The following is a 13,525-nucleotide window of genomic DNA, read 5'->3' on the forward strand; positions in this document are numbered from 1 at the left end:
GGCGAACTATGACCGATCACTGAAATGACTAACAAGAAGTCGACATCAGCCAATTAGAATGCAGCTTTCTCGAGCTTATGGCACTCATTTCAACCTGGCGACTTCCATTTCAGACTATGCTTGAAACATATGTTGACACAGTTCTCGATTAAAATTTTGAAAACTGAACAAACGAACATTCCTGAATGTCTGAAATATGCTTGAGGTTATAGAGCAGTGCTTCCCACATACTGTGCAACGCCTCCTCCATTCAAATGTTTATCCTATGGAAGCGAGAGACAGACAATAAGTTTGAAAGAATCTGTCAAATGGGCTGTAACTGTCGTTCGCAAAACCCGTCTTAACCTTTTCGAGATTGCATTATTAGAAAACCCATTCCGACTGTCACTTTCATGATCTGGTAAGCGACGCTTTGATTGGTCGGATGAAAGGTCGTTATGACGTGACCCGTAATGAGATGTCCTCAGATCTTTGTTCAGCGATAGCGAGAACTAAGTTCTGATTTTAATGAGATTGGGTAAAATCAAAGACAGTGTTGTGATAATTTGGTTATTGAATTTCTTCATGGAAATTTGTATACAAGCAACTCAAAACTAATTTGGTAATGGTAATTTAGCCCATCTGGAGTTCGGTATGCCCAAAATCATTTCTCACCTAGCTGTGACAAGGATTCTCCCATCAACTACGAGGTCGTTGACAATGTCGCTGTGGTCTGGATACTCCGAGATGAAACAAAATGAACTCTTCCATTTCTTCCTCAAACTGTGAATAGGATCTTGAACATCTGTCACAAAAAGATACACAAGTCATGTCAGTCTCGGGGCAGTTTGTAGATAATGAAGTCTTGTCATGGTGGGGACATATCTTTCCCTGGAACTACCCAGAGGGAGGCCCGTGAAGATCCGGAGTAGAATAGGTCTTCAGCAACCCATGCTTGTCGTAAAAGGTGACTATGCTTATCGTAAGAGGTGACTAATGGGATCGGGTGGTCAGGCTCGCTGACTTGGTCGATACATGTCATCGATCCCAATTGCGTAGATCAATGCTCATGTTCTCAGTCACTGGATTGTCTGGTCCAGACTCGATTATTTACAGACTGCCGTCATATAGCTGGAATATTGCTGAGTGCGGCGTTAAACAAAAAACAAACAAACAAACAAAACTGGAGGAAAGGTAGGATGACGGTTATGAAGTGAGTGAGTGAGTGCCACTTGGCCCTAGTACATCTCCACCACTGGGCCTAAGTACACCTATGTCTTTTGGCCCTAGTACATCTCCACCACTGGGCCTAAGTACACCTATGTCACTTGGTCCTAGTACATCTCCACCACTGGGCCTAAGTACACCTATGTCACTTGGTCCTAGTACATCTCCACCACTGGGCCTAAGTACACCCATCCCACTTGGCCCTAGTACATCTCCACCACTGGGCCTAAGTACACCTATGTCACTTGGCCCTAGTACATCCCCACCACTGGGCCTAAGTACACCTATGTCACTTGGCCCTAGTACATCCCCACCACTGGGCCTAAGTACACCTATGTCACTTGGTCCTAGTACATCCCCACCACTGGGCCTAAGTACACCCGTGCCACTTGGTCCTAGTACATCCCCACCACTGGGCCTAAGTACACCCGTGCCACTTAGCCCTAGTACATCACCACCACTGGGCCTAAGTACACCCGTGCCACTTGGCCCTAGTACATCCCCACCACTGGGCCTAAGTACACCCATCCCACTTGGCCCTAGTACATCCCCACCACTGGGCCTAAGTACACCTATGTCACTTGGCCCTAGTACATCACCACCACTGGGCCTAAGTACAGCCGTGCCACTTGGTCCTAGTACATCTCCACCACTGGGCCTAAGTACACCCGTGCCACTTAGCCCTAGTACATCTCCACCACTGGGCCTAAGTACACCTATGTCACATGGCCCTAGTACATCACCACCACTGGGCCTAAGTACACCCGTGCCACTTGGTCCTAGTACATCTCCACCACTGGGCCTAAGTACACCCGTGCCACTTAGCCCTAGTACATCCCCACCACTGGGCCTAAGTACACCCACGCCACTTGGTCCTAGTACATCTCCACCACTGGGCCTAAGTACACCTATGTCACTTGGCCCTAGTACATCCCCACCACTGGGCCTAAGTACACCTATGCCACTTGGTCCTAGTACATCCCCACCACTGGGCCTAAGTACACCCGTGCCACTTAGCCCTAGTACATCTCCACCACTGGGCCTAAGTACACCTATGTCACTTGGCCCTAGTACATCTCCACCACTGGGCCTAAGTACACCTATGTCACTTGGTCCTAGTACATCCCCACCACTGGGCCTAAGTACACCCGTGTCACTTGGCTCTAGTACATCCCCACCACTGGGCCTAAGTACACCCGTGTCACTTGGCTCTAGTACATCTCCACCACTGGGCCTAAGTACACCTATGTCACTTGGCCCTAGTACATCCCCACCACTGGGCCTAAGTACACCTATGTCACTTGGCCCTAGTACATCTCCACCACTGGGCCTAAGTACACCTATGTCACTTGGCCCAAGTACATCTCCACCACTGGGCCTAAGTACACCCATGTCACTTGGCCCTAGTACATCTCCACCACTGGGCCTAAGTACACCCATCCCACTTGGCCCTAGTACATCTCCACCACTGGACCTAAGTACACCTATGTCACTTGGCCCTAGTACATCCCCACCACTGGGCCTAAGTACACCTATGTCACTTGGTCCTAGTACATCTCCACCACTGGGCCTAAGTACACCCATCCCACTTGGCTCTAGTACATCCCCAGCACTGGGCCTAAGTACACCCGTGTCACTTGGTCCTAGTACATCTCCACCACTGGGCCTAAGTACACCCATGTCACTTGGCCCTAGTACATCTCCACCACTGGGCCTAAGTACACCTATGTCACTTGGTCCTAGTACATCTCCACCACTGGGCCTAAGTACACCCATCCCACTTGGCTCTAGTACATCCCCAGCACTGGGCCTAAGTACACCCGTGTCACTTGGTCCTAGTACATCTCCACCACTGGGCCTAAGTACACCCATGTCACTTGGCCCTAGTACATCCCCACCACTGGGCCTAAGTACACCTATGTCACTTGGTCCTAGTACATCTCCACCACTGGGCCTAAGTACACCCATCCCACTTGGCTCTAGTACATCCCCAGCACTGGGCCTAAGTACACCCGTGTCACTTGGTCCTAGTACATCTCCACCACTGGGCCTAAGTACACCCATCCCACTTGGCCCTAGTACATCTCCACCACTGGGCCTAAGTACACCCGTGTCACTTGGTCCTAGTACATCTCCACCACTGGGCCTAAGTACACCCATCCCACTTGGCTCTAGTACATCTCCACCACTGGGCCTAAGTACACCCGTCCCACTTGGTCCTAGTACATCCCCACCACTGGGCCTAAGTACACCCATGCCACTTGGCTGTAGTACATCCCCACCACTGGGCCTAAGTACACCTATGTCACTTGGTCCTAGTACATCCCCACCACTGGGCCTAAGTACACCTATGTCACTTGGCTGTAGTACATCCCCACCACTGGGCCTAAGTACACCTATGCCACTTGGCCCAAGTACATCCCCACCACTGGGCCTAAGTACACCTATGTCACTTGGCCCAAGTACATCCCCACCACTGGGGCTAAGTACACCTATGTCACTTGGTCCTAGTACATCTCCACCACTGGGCCTAAGTACACCTGTGCCACTTGGCCCTAGTACATCCCCACCACTGGGCCTAAGTACACCTATGTCACTTGGTCCTAGTACATCTCCACCACTGGGCCTAAGTACACCCGTGCCACTTGGCCCTAGTACATCCCCACCACTGGGCCTAAGTACACCTGTGCCACTTGGCCCTAGTATATCCCCACCACTGGGCCTAAGTACACCTATGTCACTTGGTCCTAGTACATCTCCACCACTGGGCCTAAGTGCACCCGTGCCACTTGGCCCTAGTACATCCCCACCACTGGTCCTAAGTACACCTATGTCACTTGGCCCTAGTACATCCCCACCACTGGGCCTAAGTACACCTATGTCACATGGCCCTAGTACATCTCCACCACTGGGCCTAAGTACACCTATGTCACATGGCCCTAGTACATCCCCACCACTGGGCCTAAGTACACCCGTGTCACTTGGCCCTAGTACATCTCCACCACTGGGCCTAAGTACACCTATGTCACTTGGCCCTAGTACATCCCCACCACTGGGCCTAAGTACACCTGTGTCACTTGGCCCTAGTACATCTCCACCACTGGGCCTAAGTACACCTATGTCACTTGGCCCTAGTACATCTCCACCACTGGGCCTAAGTACACCCATGACACTTGGCCCTAGTACATCCCCACCACTGGGCCTAAGTACACCTGTGTCACTTGGCCCTAGTACATCCCCACCACTGGGCCTAAGTACACCTGTGTCACTTGGCCCTAGTACATCCCCACCACTGGGCCTAAGTACACCTGTGTCACTTGGCCCTAGTACATCCCCACCACTGGTCCTAAGTACACCCATGTCACTTGGTCCTAGTACATCTCCACCACTGGGCCTAAGTACACCTGTGTCACTTGGCCCTAGTACATCCCCACCACTGGTCCTAAGTACACCCATGTCACTTGGTCCTAGTACATCTCCACCACTGGGCCTAAGTACACCCATGTCACTTGGTCCTAGTACATCTCCACCACTGGGCCTAAGTACACCTGTGTCACTTGGCCCTAGTACATCCCCACCACTGGTCCTAAGTACACCTATGTCACTTGGCCCTAGTACATCCCCACCACTGGGCCTAAGTACACCTATGTCACTTGGTCCTAGTACATCCCCACCACTGGGCCTAAGTACACCCGTGCCACTTGGCCTTAGTACATCCCCACCACTGGGCCTAAGTACACCTATGTCACTTGGCCCTAGTACATCCCCACCACTGGGCCTAAGTACACCTATGCCACTTGGCCCTAGTACATCTCCACCACTGGGGCTAAGTACACCTATGCCACTTGGCTCTAGTACATCCCCACCACTGGGCCTAAGTACACCTATGTCACTTGGCCCTAGTACATCCCCACCACTGGGCCTAAGTACACCCATGACACTTGGCCCAAGTACATCTCCACCACTGGGCCTAAGTACACCTATGTCACTTGGCCCTAGTACATCCCCACCACTGGGCCTAAGTACACCCGTGCCACTTGGCCCTAGTACATCCCCACCACTGGGCCTAAGTACACCTGTGCCACTTGGCCCTAGTACATCCCCACCACTGGGCCTAAGTACACCCGTGCCACTTGGCCTTAGTACATCCCCACCACTGGGCCTAAGTACACCCGTGCCACTTGGCCTTAGTACATCCCCACCACTGGGCCTAAGTACACCTATGTCACTTGGTCCTAGTACATCCCCACCACTGGGCCTAAGTACACCTATGTCACTTGGTCCTAGTACATCCCCACCACTGGGCCTAAGTACACCTATGTCACTTGGCCCTAGTACATCCCCACCACTGGGCCTAAGTACACCTATGTCACTTGGTCCTAGTACATCCCCACCACTGGGCCTAAGTACACCTATGCCACTTGGCCCTAGTACATCCCCATCACTGGGCCTAAGTACACCTATGTCACTTGGCCCTAGTACATCCCCACCACTGGGCCTAAGTACACCCGTGCCACTTGGCCTTAGTACATCTCCACCACTGGGCCTAAGTACACCCATGCCACTTGGCCCTAGTACATCCCCACCACTGGGCCTAAGTACACCCATGCCACTTGGCCTTAGTACATCCCCACCACTGGTCCAAGTTCACCCTACCACTGGTCAAATACACCCCACCACCCTCCCCCTAGCTGAATATTATGAGATGAAATTGTCGAGGGAATAAGTCTTACCCGACTTCTTTTTCTTCAGTGCTACTTTCTCTGTGGTCTGTTTAACAACTGGTGGTTCGTGCTTCTTGGGCGGGTTTTCCTTCTCAGACAGGTTCTCCTTCTCAGACGGGTTCTCCTTCTCAGGGCTGTGGACGCACAAGATAGAATTGAATAAAGAAGGTGAAAATATAAACATGTAACTAAACAGTAGGAATGTCACGTTTCACGAATACATCGATAATATTCTCAGATGATACGATACAATACGCAATACGCACTTACCTGTATTGATTCATACGTTAATGTATATTTTGATTCATATCTTAATCCTGTATCCTTTCACACATGGACCCATTACTTCTGACTTAATTTATTTAATTTATTTGGTGCACTTTTAAAGTATTTCGCAAATGCAACCTTGCTGCCACTCCAATCTTATCTGACATAAAGTTTTGATTGAAATAAGACATATTTAATTAAAATATGAGACAATGATATTCAGGATGTTTCAAGCTTTTTTAAATATGTTTATGTGTGTCTATGAAATACAATAATTTACAGCACATTTACGCAAATTAAGTATTGCGATATGCATTGTATCGCGAACAAAGTATCGTGATATGTATCGTGTCTGGAGATAAGCGTATCGTGACATCACTAGTAAATAGAATCTTTCTAGTATCTGCTACCTGGCTCTATTTGGATGTTCAGAAAGAAAAGATGATGCAGCAACATACCATTTGTTTGTTTGTTTGTTTGTTTGTTTGTTTGTTTAACGCTGCACTTGTTAATGTGTCCAGCCTATAGCCATCTTACGCAAAGTTACAAAGAATCTAAATTTTACATCTTTCCAAATATTCTGAAGTTTAATACACTACTGTCATCACAAGACCCTATCATCAATATGAATACAGCAAAGTATAATATGCAGTTATGTTGAAACTGCTTTTGTTAAAAAGCAAAGAAATGTATTATATCTTATACTGTTTGTGAAGTGAGGGTGAAGGTGAGCGCTGCACTCAGCAATATTTCCGCTATATGACGGCAGTGATTGATATCATGAGCATAGATCTACGCAGTTGGGATACAATGACATGCATCAACCAAGTCCGCGAGCCTAACCACCCGATCCCGTTAATCGCCTCTCATGACATGCATGGGTTGCTGAAGACCAATACTCACATGGCCCTTCATGGGCTTCGCAGCAACATACTGATTAAATATGGTATTCCTGAGGGAAATCCGTCTATGTTGTATCTACTTCTGACAGGAGTAAAAAAATACATATTACTTACATAAATATCTATTCCATGCACAATTAATGATATTTTTGGTTTCTTTCATCATTTATTTTAAAATTTCATTATCTAAGAAAAGATGAAAAAGTGTAGATAAATTGGATCTTTGCCAAAACCTTCATTTTCGCATAACATTTAGTAGAGTCCTTAAATAGTAGTGTCGTGGGTCTGTTTGGTTTGCTGGTATAGTGCTTGAATCTAGAGACCTCCAAACGTTAAACCTTTAACATTAGGGTAACAATACGTACACCTTCATTTTTTATACTTTGGCTCTAGACCAGTGGCTAAGTCACAAAGTGCATTGATATCTTTAAATATGTGTTTATTTATTTAATATTCCTGAACAAAACTATGATAAAAGACAAAATAACTATGCAATGTTTTCTAATCTTATTTGGTAACAAAATGAATAAGAAGCAAAATAGTTAAACAACTTTTTGAAACTACTCATGTTTCATGAAATAATTTGTTGTTCATGTACACAGGTATTTGATCTTGACTAGTCATGGTGAGGGACCAAGGGAAGTAACTCATTCCCAAGGGAAGTAACTCTTTCCCAGACTTGGATTTCTGTCTGATCTCGACTGCTATCCAAACAGGAGGAGTCCCACTGAAGTTTGGTTTAGACAGATTCCACTTAATATTAGTCTAGGTTAAGAAAGGGACTTAAATATTTCTATTTTAGATAAATAGCAAAATACAGTGTACCAGACAAACCGTCATATAACAGGAATATCGCTGTGTGCGGCGTTAAACAAACAAACAAACGATCCAGTCATACCTCCTTTTTTCATCTGGCTCTGTTTCCATGGCAACGTCCTCATTGTCACTGTCAGTGGGATCTTTGATTCCTGTCATTTCAGCCTCGGTCTCTGTAAAAGTTGACCAATCATCCGAGCCGAGGGACGATTCATTAGGTGAATTGAACGAGTCAAATTTACCAACATCTTCATCGTCAGACACCTGTGCCAGGTATTCCTGTAGTCTCTCCCTAAACTGGGACTTCTTCCCAATCTGAATAAAAAACACCAAAGAAAGGCTTATGAGATATGTATGATATCGTATTTGCCATAATAAGCACCTGGGCACGAGGAAATTTGACAAAGGGGAGCGCTATCAAAACCATTCACAAGTTAAATTTTTTGTCAGAGATTGCAAGTTAGTGAACAAACATAGTTCAAACGCAGATGAAACTAAATGTTTTTGATGACATACTTCTCAACTTCTGATAGGGATAATCAGAATGTCATTCTATTTAAACATACACCTGACACTAAATAAAAATCAGTTTTGTGTATCATGGAAAGATACAAATATCTCTTTGAAAAGTGAGTGAGTGAGTATGGTTTTACGCCGCTTTTAGCAATAATCCAGCAATATCACGGCGGGGGACACCAGAAATGGGCTTCACACATTGTACCCATGTCAGGAATCGAACCCAGGTCTTTGGCGTGACGAGCGAACGCTTTAACCAGTAGGCTACCCGACCGCCCCCTCTTTGAAAAGAAGAGTAGAATAGTTACAAGGCAATTAATTCCCTTCTTCACATCAGTTTTCTGTAAATAATCTTAAAAGTACACAAGAAAATATGTACTGTCATGTAAATTTGGATTTAGTAGCGGACGTTGATAGATTACCTATAGAATGGTCTTGGAGTTGGTCAGGGTGGGCTTTTTGGCGTCTACCAAATACAGTTTGTGGAGTTTCCAAATGTAGCGAGTGATGAACCCCTATTTTTACCAGAATTTCAGCCAGATCAGTGATGTGACTGAGTGAGTTGGGTTTAACGTGACTGAGTGAGTTGGGTTTAACATGACTGAGTGAGTTGGGTTTGAGTGAGTTGGGTTTAATGGGACTGAGTGAGTTGGGTTTAACCTAACTGAGTGAGTTGGGTTTAACCTAACTGAGTGAGTTTGGTTTAACGTGACTGAGTGAGTTGGGTTTAACATGACTGAGTGAGTTGGGTTTAACGCCACTTGTAGAGGGAGCATGTGCTCCACGGCTAAGTGCTCATTTTCTGCCTTAGTCCAGACACTGTAATTAATACCATGCGTGAAACTGAGACACTGTCTCCATGTAATTGGGGCTTTCATTAACTGCTTAATGGGCTGTCCTCAATCTAATTAAAACCAGACCTGAGTTCTCGCTACCGCTAAACAAAGATCTGAAGACATCCCATAAGGGGTCACGTCACAACGACCTTTCATCCGACTAATAAGAGCATCGCTTACCAGATTATGAAAGTGACAGTCGGAATGTGATTTCTAATCATGCAGCCTCTAGATCATCTATTAGCCATTTCAGACAATTCTTTTGTTCAGATTCCAAATTTGCAATCGAGAACTGTTCAAAATTTGTTTCGAAGCGGAGTCCCCAATTTGAAATTTGTGCTGTAAAGCACGAGAAAGCTCCCTTCTGATTGGTCAATCCATTGCTCAGTCAAAGTTCGCGCAAGGTCGGTCTGACGTGACCCGTAATGGGATGTCCTCAGATGTTTGTTAAGTGGTAGCAAGAACTAAGATCTGATTTTAATGAGATAGGGGCTGTCTTCAGATCCTGTTCCCACATCTTCCCGATATTAAGGTCCAGTTTCCACCCTTGCCAAACTAGCCCGCAATTTCTGGGTTCGATAGTAGCACCACCAGTGGCTATTACGAGTTATGTTTCTTCTATGTCCCTCCTATTGACCAATCAGATTCCACCTCTCATATCACTTGCATTTGCTTCAAACAAAATGGTGACACTCAGTGAAGACGATAGGATCGATAATCAAGATCCATAAAGTAACAAATGGGTCTTACTTTGAAATGTGCATCAAATCACGTGAGCACATTCATTAAAAACATGAAACGATCTGTAAAGTACCTGTTGACACTAAGTTGGCCGTGCAATCGACTGAAATTGGCACGGCAGTATGCGACCGGATGTTGATTTCATTATGCGAATTGATTGGACTATGCTTAGACTCGTTAGTGCAGCCAAAATATAACTCCATAATTCCAGCCTAGTTTGGCAAGGGTTGAAACTGGTCTTTTGCAGTCAGTTAACTCCCTTGCCTCAGGAAGATGATCTCTGGACGGCTCATTACAGGTCACGGTGAAACGAGATCGAGAAAGTGAAAGTCAATGTGTTTTCTAATCATGCAACATTCAAAAGATTGACTGGGTGCATTCAGAATGACAGTTATAGGCTGCACAACTGATTCCAAATGCAACTCAATATGAATGCAACACCCCCCTCCTCCCAAGCATCAGTGGATTTATATCTGGAGAAAATTTTCTCTGTCAGATTTACAGGAGAATCCTCACCTTAATCCAACCTTACATGAATCCAATCACACACCAAATAGCACCGCTTATTAGCGCTGAGTAGAGTACTTCCGCTAAAACAATACATGTGCGCCGGCTCATCATGCTCATGTCAGCCTTTGGCGCAGTCGCAAAGAACAAAGACACCGTGGGTGGCATCTGTCTGGACTTGCAGGTGTGATCAGAGATGACATTAGTGAGAAGAACTCTTCTCTTGACCCCAGCCGTGACAATTCACAGGATGTAATTAGCGTTTGAATGACCTTGTTTATCTACTTGTTACAAGTGCTGCTCAATAAACAGTGGTGTGGAATACATAGTTGTTTGTTTTCAGCATATGTCTAGGTTGGTATTTCGGCTATCCAAAATGTCTTATTGGTGATATAAATGCGATGTTTAATAATGTAGGCAAAGACTGTCGAGGCTCACATGCTCTTGACCGCGAAAACTTTGTTGACACATAAGTCAAACGACAACAAATATGACTTTTAACGAGTCAAAGTATGGCATATATGATATATGAATCCATTTCCGGTCAACTTAAGTCCGTTTCAAGGCGTCAGTAGTGATAATCTGATCGTGTCTGCTGTAAACCAGAGACCATCGTCGGTGTGTACACTAACCCGGAAATATCAATCAGCTGTGCACGTTTTCTCCAATCTACCGGTGATTCAGTTAAAAAGTACCAAATGATACAACTTCAAAGAATTTTGATGAAATGGTTGAAAGAAATTGTATCAGAAATTATTATTTTATCAGGAGTAATATATTCCAATATGTGTTATTTTACAATATGTTAAAAATGATAAGAACCATAAGCGTAGCACTTTGGTACAGCTGATTGCTAGTGTAGGATATTTTGGTATATGAAACAATTTAACCAGTCACCGTATAGGGACTTTCCGCGCGACATGTATTTCGATTGCGAAAACGTTATGTTGGCATAGTCTTCAAATTGCCATAAATATGCCTTTTAACAAGTCAAAGTATGACATTTATGATATATGTATCCATTCTCTGGCAACTAAAGTTTGTTTCAAGATGTCAATAGCGGTAATCTAACAGTAGTTGCTGTAAATAACGGTGTGATCTACCGATCACTTCACACACGATTTCGCCTAAATGAATGTAAACAAATATTGAATGAAATTTTTGAATAGAATAAATAAAATGAATTACAAACATAAGTCCAGATATACACTGAACACCTTTTTATAACCAAATAGTACAATAATGGGATTAAATTGCGTACTTCAGTTCAGATCTGTTGACTAGTATTTAATGTGTTACATAATCATGGTGATCAGCTGTTAATGTTTTTTTAGATGAGGGGAAAAACATTGTGTTAGATTAAAACTTGAGTTTATCAAAAATGTAAGTAAATGTTGAGAGGCATGCGTTACTGCGCTATAACCAGGTTAGCGCTATATTGAAGGGCGCAATAGTGAAGGAAGGCTCTTTGAGCGCCCAGTTCACTTCATATTCCAGTTGTAGTCGACTCGCCAAGTGCCAGATACAAATGTACTCGGTTTACTTCCTCATCTTACACCACCTGGTTGTGTATGTCCATTCCACTAACGTCTCGAAATCGAAGTGGTGACTAAAATGTGTATACATGTATTTCAACAGTGGCCAAGCTTATATGTTGACATGGTTCACACTATAATCCACATCGTGTCAGTGTAAAACTTCAGTTTCTTGAAAATGAAAGTAAACTTTGGGAAGCCATTCATTACCGCACCATAACCAAGTAAGCACTATATTGAGGGTCACAATAGCGAGGGAACACTGTATCTCTGATTCTCAGTTCTGTAGATGTAACATTTTACTGAATTTATTAGCATGATTTTGGGCAAATACATTCTAAAATAGGCAAGTAAGAATGTTGGTCATACTTGCCCTTGGTCAAGTAACCTCTTCCATAAATTTTCAACCCCTGATTTTATTAAAGTTTACGCAGAGGTAACAAACAAATAGAAAAGGGCCAAGGTGAAATGTAGATCCAAATATTGAACCTGCTCGCTCAGGTAAATTGATACTGATTTAGCAATATTCCAGCTATATCAGAAAATGAGCTTAACTTTTGGAATGGAACTGGGGGTTGGGGGGAGGAGACAAGCGAACGCTTCTATTCAGACACACATATTATCATGATAATCTCCACAGTTTTGCACCACAATCAGTGAATTAGTAAGAAGTGAAACATGCACAAGCTAGTGTGTGTGTGAGTCATGCATGAATCGCCACTGAAGTGTGCACTCAAGTGGGAATAGTTACTTCAATCAGAGGTAGCCGTCTGGAGTATCAGATTACACAGGGACGTGACATTTCAGTAAGAATACACCCAAATATTATACACTGATCTCCGGAAATAATTATATCAGTTGAAACATACGGCATTAGGAAGAGAGTTTGTTTATTAAGCCTACCAGATAATTCTGAGAATAGCAATTGGACATGGATTGACGAAAATAACAAAAACAACTGAGGTACATCAACAATTTCAGCACTCAGTTCATTTTTCTTAAGAGTTGTTAAGCCACAACGGACACGTGCAATTTACGGAATTATTTCGTTCAAGCATACATCTTAAAACAAGCTATCGCATATATACATTTTAGTCTTTAATTTAATGTTACCAAATGACTCATTTCGCATGATTTGGTGGTTACACATCGCCATCGGCATCGATGCCATTGAATGACGTGTCCTACCATTTTGGACCTCAAAGGGCAAACACGGCTTTCGTTTGAACAAACCTTTAGGCGCTCCTCTTCTGAAAGCTGTCTTCCTAATCTCTCTAGGTTTTCTATTTGCCTCAGTTTCTTCCTAAGTTTCCTAATTTGACGAGCCAAGTTGATACTCATGGAGGGAGCAGACATGTTTTCATTGCCCGTATGTAATTTGGGGAATTCCCATAAAGGGAAATAACTCTATTATTAGGCTATGATTTCTGAGCAGTCGGAAATTCTCGGGTAAAAGCGGCACTGCTGTAAAGGCT

The 13,525-nt window shown here is 44.4% G+C and overlaps 1 protein-coding gene across 2 annotated transcripts in view; it reads right to left on the minus strand.

The window, feature by feature from the left end:
* LOC139470832 (WD repeat-containing protein 5-like) overlaps positions 1–13,407 on the minus strand; it is a 97,568-nt gene extending 84,161 nt beyond the window's left edge. For both annotated transcript variants that reach the window (XM_071253145.1, XM_071253146.1), the window contains exons 1-4: positions 13,284–13,407; positions 7,998–8,230; positions 5,940–6,064; positions 655–784 (exon numbers count right to left, since the gene is read on the minus strand). In XM_071253145.1, the coding sequence (XP_071109246.1) occupies positions 655–784; positions 5,940–6,064; positions 7,998–8,230; positions 13,284–13,406 (611 nt within the window). In that variant the 5' untranslated portion in view covers position 13,407. The remainder of the gene's footprint in view (positions 1–654; positions 785–5,939; positions 6,065–7,997; positions 8,231–13,283) is intronic.
* Between the last annotated feature and the right edge of the window lie 118 nt (positions 13,408–13,525).

Source organism: Haliotis cracherodii, unplaced genomic scaffold (genome assembly GCF_022045235.1).
Source record: "Haliotis cracherodii isolate W230 unplaced genomic scaffold, xgHalCrac1.p SCAF_21, whole genome shotgun sequence".
Classification (NCBI taxonomy): domain Eukaryota; kingdom Metazoa; phylum Mollusca; class Gastropoda; order Lepetellida; family Haliotidae; genus Haliotis; species Haliotis cracherodii.